This window comes from Thermobia domestica, chromosome 7, assembly GCF_964235325.1.
Source record: "Thermobia domestica chromosome 7, izTheDome1.hap1.1, whole genome shotgun sequence".
Lineage (NCBI taxonomy): Eukaryota > Metazoa > Arthropoda > Insecta > Zygentoma > Lepismatidae > Thermobia > Thermobia domestica.
Genome location: NC_137460.1, coordinates 290,558,593 through 290,570,686, shown reverse-complemented (window position 1 = coordinate 290,570,686; position 12,094 = coordinate 290,558,593). Strand labels below are relative to the sequence as shown.

The following is a 12,094-nucleotide window of genomic DNA, read 5'->3' as shown; positions in this document are numbered from 1 at the left end:
CTTCAGTTTTGAAGAAACCTAAAGAAAAGTTTGTTTCACGAAGTTTACTCTGAAGCTTGAGTACCGACACTGTTCAAACCAGAACTGTTTCCCACCATTATTTCAAGCCTGGTGAGTAGCTAACTGTAAATTCAGTACGAATATTTTCTACACACAAGGTAAAGTCTTTAATATGTGTTTTCGAAATCATTGTAGAATACTAGAAGTATTTCTGTAACTGTAGTACAAGCAAAGTATTAATTAATATTTATATGCCATATTTCATGGCGTAATTTTGTTTCTTTTCTGTCACTATGCGTCCTGCTTGGTCTTCAGAGAACATTCTTCAACAATAAAAAAGTGATACTTCATATACCATCTGTACTGTCTTCGGTATCCAATTTTACTCGATTCTTAGAAAACCGTATGATTTATTTGGGGCGTCGAGTGATGTTCCAACGATAATGCCTCAAAAACGCCGAAATAATGTAGACGTACCTGATTCATTAGTTACTCAGTTGATATTACCTATTGTTCTTACATGCTTTCATTGTGAACTTGTAAGATTATAGAGTAACACATTTGAACTTGTTAATACCATGTTCCTTCGTCAAAACTTAATTAGTTCAATTTGTTTTAATTAATTTATCATATATATATATATATATATATATATATATATATATATATATATATATATATTGTGAGTGCGATTTTGTATTGGGAACACGTTGCAGGTAAGAAGTAACAATAAACTGCACCTTCATGTCACTGGTCACCCACGCAAACCATGCTGTATTGTCTATTCTCGCAATCCACTTTACCGCTTTCTCTTACGACATTGTGGCGCTAGGTAAATTTGTTGCTTTTTAAAACATGTGCTCCACCTTCAATTCAGTAGCTTTTGTCACATGCTTACTATGCATGATAAGTTTGATTTCATCACCTTCATTTTTATATGTTCTACTATAACTGGAGGCTAACATGCTTGAAACTGAGAAGCCTCCAAGACCACTATTTTCAGTTTAACTCATAGTCTTGTGTCAGTTACTCATTTTTAAACCGAGGCCGCGGTGGCTCAGTGGTAGAGCGTTCACCTCTGGTGCTTGTGGTCCCGGGTTCGATCCCAGCCCCTGCCAAGTAACCTTTGTGGTGGACAAAATAGTGTGCATGGTTTTTTTCGGGGTTTTCCTGTTTCCTCCCACTTTCTTCATTCCACCATTTCATTCATTTCTCATAGTCACTGTCTCCTTTAGTCTACCCGGCGGGAGCTCATGTGGTTCGGATTCCACGTTAATCAGTAGGTCCACGTCTCATATAGCCTCGCTGCTGAACGGGACGTTAAACTCAAAATCAACTCACCTCAACTCCTTTAGTCTAACCGGCATAATCGTGGGACGTAAAACTCAAAGATTTCATTTCATTTCATTTCCAAACCATTTAAAAATTAATTGTGTTGCACATTTCCCACTTCTTTCGTACATACCTTCTTTCGCCTTTCTCGGGATACAGTTTCTTCCCAGCCCATGCCCGAACCGTTTTCGCCACACCACAGTTCTCTTTCTGTATATATGAAAGTTCCAGTGACGAATTTTTTGTCTCTTTATCCTTCACGTATGCTCCATATTTTCGCCAAGTTAAAGTTTGTAACATACAGGTTTTCGGTGCATATTATATAACAAATTCTATGTAATATCCAAAACGCACATAGCAGGCCTACTACTTCTTATGGAACTACCGTCTTCCCTAACTTCAACTTTTTTGACTATCATTCTTGTCAACCCCCCTTCGTGTGCCTTTTATAGCAATTGCATAGCCTAAAACGCAGGGAGATTGTCCTCCGAACATTCTCTATAATGTCCAGGAAAAGTAAGTAACTTATTTCATGAAAACAAACAATATGCCAAGTTTCATTAATAAACTTTTGTATTTTCAGTAAAGAACTTCGTCATTAAAGTGTACTGTGTGTTGTGTAAAGAATGTACAAAACATTATCAGATCACAACTCGCGAAGTCTGATTGTTTTCTCTATTTGACAACGATGATCAGATAGCAAACACATACCTTCTGAATTGATGTCGTTGATGGTCCTCTGGAAGCAAGGTGCAGTTTAGCAAACTCCAACAACTTAGGATGATGAGACTACCAAGATTTTAGAACTTTGAATAATTGTAGAAATTATAATGGAGAATAGTTCACCATGATTAGTGACTATTCGCTGACTACTAACTCTCTCTCAATAAATCTCGTTGAATAATAATCCTTAGAAAGCTCTTCTTAGAATGATCTCTTTCCAATCTTGGTAGGGTATTTATTTCGAACACGCCAATTTCCAAACTGCCACCTTGATTCACGTCACTCCACGTGTTTACTTATCTCATTGCCGAAATTCACATTTCTGCAATGATCATCAAATATACAAAATCTCCAGACGTCTATCTCCGTAATCTGACAGTTTCGTCACATCCTAAAATTGCGTTGATATTAACATATAAATTTTACAATGACTCTCACAATAGTTCTTACTCTGCATTACTTATTTGTTGTCCGTCATCAAAACATTACACATTCACATGTCTGTATTTACATCTTACATAAAACAAAAACAATAATTTGGACAACAGTACAATCTCATCATAATTTTGAAATATATTTTGTTTTACTTAATTTTGCGTTTTGTAATTTTTTGTCTTTAATTTTATTTTTAATTTTGTCTTTAATTTTGTTACATCTATTTGTCTTTATTTAAGCCAATTATTATAGATTTTTAAAATATAAATTCATTTAACTCTAGAGCTCCTCCGTGGCTAAGCGGTTAGCGTACGCGCCTTTGGCGTGGGAGACCCGGGTTTGATTCCCGGCGGGAGCTCATGTGGCTCGGATTCCACGTTAATCAGTAGGTCCACGTCTCATATAGCCTCGCTGCTGAACGGGACGTAAAACTCAAAATCAATCAATCAATCAATCAATCATTTAACTCTAATTCCTCAACACTCTCTAAGAGGCACCATATCTGCTATCGAAATCCACTCCTCCCTGCAACCTTACCTTTCCTACATTTGATTCATGAAGCATATGTCATTAAATGAACCTAACATTCACATTATTTCAGATATATAATCAGCCATCCACAAGTTAGAAGTCTTGAGTAAATTTCAGAACTTCTTATTCGTACCGTTATCCCCTACACGACCACGGTTACATGTCAGTAGAGCCTGGACAAGAGGGCGAGGACAGGAAAGCTTGAAGCAAAACAACCCCGCGACAAAAAGGACCGACGTCAAAAAAACCCGGTAAAAATTATCCCTGAGCTGAAAAGTTTGATATCTAAACGGAGATCACAATCAGGGATGTTCAAAGGGATAGTGTCCTTTTAGGAAGTTTGAAATATTTGTCCAAAAGAAGAAAGATTTTCAGTGGATATTAGTGTAAAAATGAAATCTATGAGTTTTACTTCCCTCGGTTATGCTCTCTACGCTTGTTTCTCTGACATAAGTCGATCAGACTTTACCTATTAATGACTGTCCCCTTACTTCAAAAATTCTACTTCAACCCCTGGATAAAAGTTAGTATGAAAAATATTCTGTGCGTAACATTATTTCAATTTTTCTGTGAGAACGCACATGTGTATCTGTATGTAGGGTTAGTCAAAGTATTGGGACAGAACAATAATAATGACACGCTGAACGGGAAAAATAAATGTTGCAATTGTTATTATTGCAAAAACTCCTTTCATTAAGTGTGGTCATTGTGACAGCCATCTTGAATTCTGCCATATTGCATATTACAATATTTATCTTAAATGTTAAAGATTATTAATTTGCACTTAAATTTAGACTTGAATGTGTTCGACGTATGTATCTAATAGGAAAAAGCATCCTGATAGGGCAGTAACAAAGAGACGCGTGGACAGAGGTAAAGCAAGCGTTAAAAATTGGTTGGTATTGGTGTAAAATTTTCGTTAAATGATTTTGTGTACATCATGGCAGCCATCTTGTATTCCGCATGTTGTATTCCACACAAATTTTGAAATAGAGGTATGTCATAAATTGAAAGTTGAATCTTCCTACAAACGATAATCTAAACTGATTTTTGACAGACCGTCATTCGTTTACAAGATAGCGTATTCTCCGCGTGACATCTATATGTAGTAGAAAAAGTATCGGAACAGACAAATAATAAAGAAGGCGTTCGTCGTGTTCTTCACGTTTATTTTCGTTTGGTTGTATCTGTAAAATATTGTAGAGTGTAACATATTGAAACATTTTTAATAGTAAGTATATTTGTTATTAATTGTGACTTTACGAATATCAAGCAATAGATTATTCCTAATACGCCAAGTTTGAATATTCAGAACTCAACGACTTCGTTCAGATAGTATCAGGTGGTAACAGTGCTTTACCTGGTCAGTCCATTGTACTGTGTGGGGTTAATACGGTAAAGGTATAATGGGAGAATTGCTAGAAAAAAAAAACACATATTATCCAAATTAAGTAATAAAAGATGTTTATATCGCTTTCGTACATAAGCCCAAAATTTGTAGAAATATGTTTTTTTTTTCGACGAATATAACTTAAACCCGCACGAATATGATGGTAGAATTTTTTTTAAGTAAATACTATGCTTGCAAGATTTCTCTGTCACTAAATGTCAAGGACTTCCAGTCTACTGTAAAACATGGAGGAGCAAGTATAATAATTTGGGTAATTTATGTTCATCAGGTATTGGAGAGTTAGTGTGTGTTGACGGGATTATGACAAAAGAAATATATCTTAACTTTCTTAGGACAAATCTTCAACAAAATACGGAAAATTGGGAATGACTGTGACTTCTAATTTTGTCAAGATATTTATTCCAAACAGTTTATATTGTAATAAATAGCTCTTTTAAGACTGTTCGAAACTGCGGGTATTGATGTGGGTTTAGTTCATATTCATTGAATTATTTTTATTATAAGTGTTGGAAATAGGTGTTTCTTTTTAGTTATATATATTTGTGTAGGATGATAGGAAACATCATTATTGATCCTTTTTTCACTGACGGTAATCTGACAGTTGAGAAATATTTGACAGCGTTTCGTAAACGGACAGACTCTTTTTGTATCTTTTCTTCACATATAACTTTGCTCACGTGTGACTCCAACAAAACGGAGTATCGCCACGCTATGGACTGAACTTTAGACAATACTTACATAAAACGTAACGATGCACTAAAAGACGAGTATGATCGAATGGCCTGCAAGATTTCTCTATCACTCTTGGTTTACCCTTTATAGGAATGCAATATGGACAACGTACATCGGACCAAACCACATACCCTAAATGAATTATCGGTCATATTGTGAAAGAAAGATGATGATTTCCTCGTTATATGCTACAGGGTCGACTTTCCAATTTTTACGACGAAGTGGCTTATTGTCAGACAATCGGAAAATGAAAATAAATGTAAATAAGGATCATATTTTATTTCTCTGTAACATGCAGTGTACAGCTATTCACAAGAATATAGTAAACCTTTCAGATGCATCTCAGTTTTTAATGTCAAACGTAGCACACACTATCTTACAAAGAATTAGCGTTAGGTGAAAAGTGAGTTCGGATTCTCGTTTAGGTATACGTCCTAGTCTCAAATATCCCTTCCATTTAAAAATATTGTGTGATATCCAAGATGGATGCTGTGATGCCTGTCCTCAGTCAATGCATTTAACGTATCAGTACACACATCCTTTCCCTTTCCTCCGTGGACGTGTCTCTTTATTAACTGGTTGTCCAGATACTTTTCTCTATTAGATATAAATGTCAAACTTAGCACCCAACCTCACAAACGAATGAAGATAGATTAAAAAGAGAAGTTCACACTCATTTGTGAAAAGATTCTAGCCAAAATTGATGTGTGAAACCTAGAACTTCCATTCATAAATATTGTGTGATTTCTAATATCCCGAAATCCAAGATATCTGCCATACCCCATTCAATGCAGTTTTCACATCAATACCCTCCTACAATATTTACTTCGTCCATTCGTATTGTTATTGCTGGCCTGTCGTAACATATTTTGACTAACCCTCAATTTTCTCCACATGTGTGTTTTTTCAATACAAATAAACCAGATATCCTCCACAAAATATTTTTCACCTAAGAATTTTTAAACTGCTCTGGTTTTTCAGTCTTTAATGTGGGAGCCTTTTTTCGCGGGGTTGTTTGACTCGGGTCTTTCTGTCCTCGTCCTTGCCCGAGACCTTCTGATGTGACACCCACAATCTCCTTGCTGTACTGTTTTCATTATTTTTGTTAAGTGTATTGAAAACTTTTAACTTTAGAGAGATGGATTATTTTATTATTCTATATGAGATGCTACAACTGTGATAAAGGTACACTTAGGCAACTACTGCTCATAGTCTAATAGACTAATTATCTTAGATTTATATTCCATACGTCATTGTTTTTATAGTAAGACTCTAATCACGCAATGTGCTTATCCCACGGGTCAATTAATTCGGTAGAGATTCTAAAAAGAAAAATTTTAAAAATCCATTTGGGCCCATCTTTCTTGCTTCCAGGTTCTGGTCTCTGCACGAGAGATAGCTCAAAATTGCATGAGGGTTGGTGAAAAATTTTCTTTATTTGAAGAATTGTTTCCATAGGATGGGTAACGGTGACAGCGAACCTTCACGTTTGCAAATAGAGCATGAATACAAAACACAAGCGGCTGTGAGCAAAGAAATACCGATATTTTCTGATTCCGCATCAACTTTAACGTCGGCATACCAACAATTCTGGTAGAAAATGTCCCTTTCATAAATAATATCTTAATTTTCTGATTGAAAAGGGTAACGAAATAATGCTTAGAATGTAATTTAGCACATGTAACTCTCAATGGAAAACAACATGAACACATAATAAGCATTCCGTTAAAGAATTTTAGCTATGCCAATTGTCTAATTTGGATATTACTTTTTCTCTGGCTTTGCCATTACTTATTTCACATGTAGCTTTCCCAAACCTTCCTCTGAATTATTGAAAACCCATCTCATTCATTTCATATTCTTCTTGAACTTTTAGTTTGTAGCTAGAGAAAAAGTTAGAAAGTTTATGAAAAATACGTTCATTGCAAATGATTTTTTTTTTAATAAAAATTTCGTTTGGACTTACACAAAAAGGAAACAAATCGTAATTTGCACAGCAGCACTCTTATCTTATGAAGGACGTCATCTAAATAGCAAAATAGATATTGTTAATGCATCTTTGCAACACTTTTATATCTTTTATATCTCTATGGCTTTGGCCCTTCATCGTAACATGTTAACTTTGGTCTCTATTCAGTTTATGTTTATTCATAATTGCAGCTGAAAAAAGTCGCTTATGCTATGAAATGACAGATGCTTGGAACCTTTCCAATATTTTCAAATTTTCACCATTCTAATTACTTGAATATTAATATCCCGGCAATATTTATTGACTCATTAGTTTGTTGAGTTCCTCCGTGGCTAAGCGGTTAGCGTACGCACCTTTGGCGTGGGAGGCCCGAGTTCGATTCCCGGCGGGAGCTCATGCGGTTCGGATTCCACGTTAATCAGTAGGTCCCCGTCTCATATAGCCTCGCTGCTGAACGGGACGTTAAACTCAAAATCAACTCAACTCATTAGTTTGTTCTCACTTTCCAACAAAACGAAAAGTTGATGATATTTGTATAATTCCTAAAGGCAGGGGGAATAGTATAATAACAATATAAAAGGTTATAATTTATACTAGTATATATCATCTATGAATTAACCATAATATTTCAAGTCATTATTCTGATAAATATTTTTGGGTATTTATCCAATTATTCACTCTCAGCCGGGCTTTTACATAGATCAATAGTAATGAATCTTGTTGTGTTCAGTTACTTATTAGCAACAAAAATTAATAATTTATGTATTTGCACATATTTCAGTAAAGGGTTTGGTGTTGTACACGATGATAGTCTTCTTAATCTCTTGGTCTCGTCTCATATATCAGTGTAGGAAAAAAAACGTAAAGCTTGGAACACTGAAAATTAAACTTTGCCTATGTATAGAATATTACTATTATTATCATTATTTTGTGATTATTATTTTCTTCAGATTCCTAAAATTTATTAGCATAACGTTTCTATCCAGCGTTCAGATATATATGAAATGTGCCAAAATAAACCTTCGAATTACACATTTTCGCGTATGTCTTTGTCTATCTGAAATTTCCCATCTGCTTATTGAGATTCCCCGCCTTTCTTCAGCACACCATGAGGGAAATACAACACTACACACTTGCATGTAATATGTAATGTAGCCAGACTTCAGTATTAATAGAGAACATTGCAAATTCTTACTTTCGTATATGGAGTTTGATTTGTTAATCATTTGGGAACCGTGGAGACAAACTACCATGGCTTTTGGTCAGATGAACGAACACTTCTTTGTCGTTTCCTCGTTGTTGTTAGCGTGAGATAATTAAGCTCAAACACTGGTTAATTTTCATCGTATCCCTGAGCAAATGATAGCGAGGTTGGAAACTATTAATAACAGAGTACGTATTTTTTTCATATACATTAATTAATAGTCAAATATAAATATTGTGAGATTCTTTATAAACAGTAATAATTTTTGCTAATTAAACAGCATCAGTCATTAACCCAAATTTCCGTTTTTTTTTAGTTCGTATTTTTTGTTGCCTTTTGTTTACCTCATAATAGTAGCATCAAATTCCTGGATTTCCGCTCCTTCCGTTTATAATGTTAATATTCCATTGTCACACTACGTGCTGAATCAGTTTGACCTTGTACTCAAGTTTGACTACGGCGTACACGTGACCCTACTCTTCAATTTCAGAAATATTGCAATATTTACTACTTACCTTTTTAAGTATATATTTAAGTAATGCTGTATAATATTCATTACATGCATTTTGTTAGTTTTCATCATATTTTCTTCCTTTGTTTTTTATAATTAGGAACAGTCCCAGAGCAAAACAAGCATCCCGTAAAGTACGTCGTTCAGTGGATAAAACATGTGAGCTTTGTGGTAAATCTTTCCCGAAGAGCTATTACCTTAAAAGACATTTATTATCACATACTGGGGAAAAACCATTTACGTGTAAGCACTGTGGTAAACTCTTCACTCAAAATTATCATCTTAAAAGACATTTATTAACTCACACAGATTTGAAACCTCACAGTTGTCAGCTGTGTAGTAAATCATTTCGAAGTACATCTGATTTGAAAAGGCACGTCCGAATTCATAATGGGGAGAAGCCGTACTCTTGTACTGTATGTAAGAAATCTTACACACAAATCAGTCAACTGAAAAGGCATAAATTAGTTCATAATTATGGTCAGCTATATCCCTGTAAATTATGTTCCAAATCGTTTAGTTATAATTCTGATCTTAAGATACATGAGTTATCTCATTGTGTACAGAAGCCGCACAAGTGTCAAGTTTGCGAGAGTTCTTTTGTGAAAAAATCCAGTCTTGAAAGACATTTATTAACTCATACAGATGTTAGAGCGTACCCATGCCTGGTGTGTGAAAAAACGTTTCGAACCTTCTCTGATCTAAAACGACATGTATTATATCATACGGAAAATAAACCATACAAGTGTAGGCACTGTGGTAAATCATTTGTGCAAAAGAATCATTTGGAAAGACATGAAAAGATACACACAAACACGAGGCCTTACCCCTGTCTGGAGTGCGGAAAATCTTTTCTAGAGTTTTGTGATTTGAAAAAACATGTATTAATTCATAAAGGAGATAAGCCTTTCAACTGTGGGGAATGTGGTAAAACGTTTTTACTACTTGGTCAGCTTAAAAGACATGTACCTTCTCATATAAATAAAAAGCGATTTGTTTGCGTGGAGTGTCCAAAATCATTTCGAAGCCTTCCTAAGCTTAACGAACATGCATTGATTCATGAAGTGTTGAAACCATATACCTGTGACCATTGTGACGAATCATTTGTTGAGGAAAGTCAACTGGAAAGACATTTAATAGAGCATAGGGATTTTCGACCATATCCTTGTCTTCAGTGTACAAGTTCGTTTCGAAGTTTTGAGGACTTGAAAGAACATGTACTGTCTCATACAGGAGAAGAGTTGTTAAGTTGAAAATATTCCTACATCTCGATAGTAAATCCAATGGTAAGATTTCAAGGTATTGTTTATCACTGTTTGTAATCCAATTTGTTTTGATTGAGTTTTTATAGTAAATGCATTTTCACATTGAGCAATAAATTTTAAGTTAAAACAGATCACTATTTTTATGTAAATATATAATTGACAGTCCTTGTTGGAAGTCACAAAAAATTTATTCAATCGTTTAAATTTATACTAATCAATAAACCCGTTTCAAAACTACCTATTCTACAGGGTTTGTCCGGAAAGTAATAGGACTGAGTCGATTATAAAAAAAAATTATTGAGCCAATCCTTACAATTCTTTAAAAACTTTCAAAATAGGCTCCTTCTGCATCGATGCAGCGCTGCCAGCGCGATTTCTAAGCATTGAAGGCGTCACGGAAGTCATTCTCCGTAATAGCCTTGAGAGCCGCAGTGCAAGCTGCTTGGATCCCCTCTGTCGTCTCAAAATGCTTGCATTTCATCGGGCGTTTCAGGCGAGAAAACAAAACGAAGTCCGGGGAGCCACATCTGGGCTGTAGGGCGGCTGCGGAAGCGTTGGGATGCCGGCCTCGGTCAGGTAGCTGTTCACAAGAAAGGCGGTGTGAGCCGGGGCGTTGTCGTGGTGCAGCCTCCAGTCGGCTCCGATGTCTGGTCGGACCCGATTGACTCTTCGTTTGAGTCTCTTGAGCACTTCTACGTAAAACTTGGCGTTGACGGTTTGTCCAGGAGGAACAAATTCATGTTGGATGATGCCTTTGATGTCAAAAAAGACAATGAGCATAGTTTTCACTTTGGATTTGCTCATTCTTCCCTTTTTGGGCGAGGAGACGCCGGCGTGTGCCACTCGGAAGATTGCCTCTTTGTCTCGGGATCATACTCAAAGATGCATGATTCGTCACCTGTGATTACGTTATTCAAAAATTGGGGGTCACTTTCACACATGTTCAAATTTTCTTGGCACAATTCCACTCGCCGCAATTTCTGGTCGTCAGTGAGCACTTTTGGGACAATCTTCGCGCACACTTTCCGCATGTTCAAATGCTCCGTCACAATTTCATGAACCACAGTTTTTGGTAAATTAACATCTGGGCAATTAAATGAATACTTAGTTGACGGTCTGATTTCAAAACTTTGCGCACATGAGTCACATTGTCGATGTTTGTCGAAGTCGAAGGTCTTCCAGCACGGTCTTCATCGGCGACCACTTCGCGGCCCTCCGAAAAGGCCTTGTGGCACCGAAACACACCACTTCTTGCTAAAGCATCATCTGGGTAAGCCTGCTTGATCATATCAAACATCTCTGTCGCAGATTTACCGAGTTTGACACAGAATTGAATCGCGTACCTCTGCTCTAACGAACGCTGCATTTTCGGCTTGCACCACGCACAGAAACACGTCGCGCGAAAAAGCCTGTCCTGACTCTCCGTGTGTTCGGAGACAACTGACCAGCCACTCGTTCGTTAGCTAGGAACGCCCTCTACCGGACCCAGTCGGTGCGCGCACGCTCCGAAGTACAGTCATGGCGGAATAAAGTCAGTCCTATCACTTCCCGGACAAACCCTGTATGTAAATACCAACAAATATAAACACTTTACCTAAAACAATCCCGCATGATTTCTAATCATATACATATGTAAGATTTAAGTTCGTCGGAAGTGCATCATTTCTGAAGGTCAAACAACTGGAATATTTAACCTTTTCAATAAAAATAAAGAGAAGAGAAAACAGTTATTGGCTGTAACCTATACTTCTGACATCGTTTAAGGCAGGATTGGATCCTGCTGCAAAAGAAGTGTGGACTCTGATGCGAAGCAATTATCAAGCACCTCTTACTCCCGAGTAATAATAATCAATGAATGTCTTCCCTGGAAGAAGTGATCAAGACGCCGTGAAAACTGTGTTCACTACAAGAGATGCTAGAAGAAAACTAAAATTACATTGATAAGGTAGCAGGTAGAGCAATATAGCACACGGGATTCAGT

General features: G+C 36.4%; 1 protein-coding gene across 4 annotated transcripts in view; it reads left to right on the top strand.

Moving 5' to 3' along the window:
- The window catches only part of LOC145691031 (uncharacterized), a 101,318-nt gene that overhangs the window by 12,878 nt on the left and 76,346 nt on the right, over positions 1 to 12,094 (top strand). For 2 of the 4 annotated variants that reach the window (XM_081766600.1, XM_081766601.1), the window contains exon 3: positions 8,949 to 10,244. The exons of the other annotated variants lie outside the window; for them this stretch is intronic. In XM_081766600.1, coding sequence (XP_081622726.1) covers positions 8,949 to 10,101 — 1,153 coding nt within the window. In that variant the 3' untranslated portion in view covers positions 10,102 to 10,244. Of the gene's footprint in view, positions 1 to 8,948; positions 10,245 to 12,094 lie in introns of those variants that run through there. 4 annotated transcript variants of the gene reach the window in all.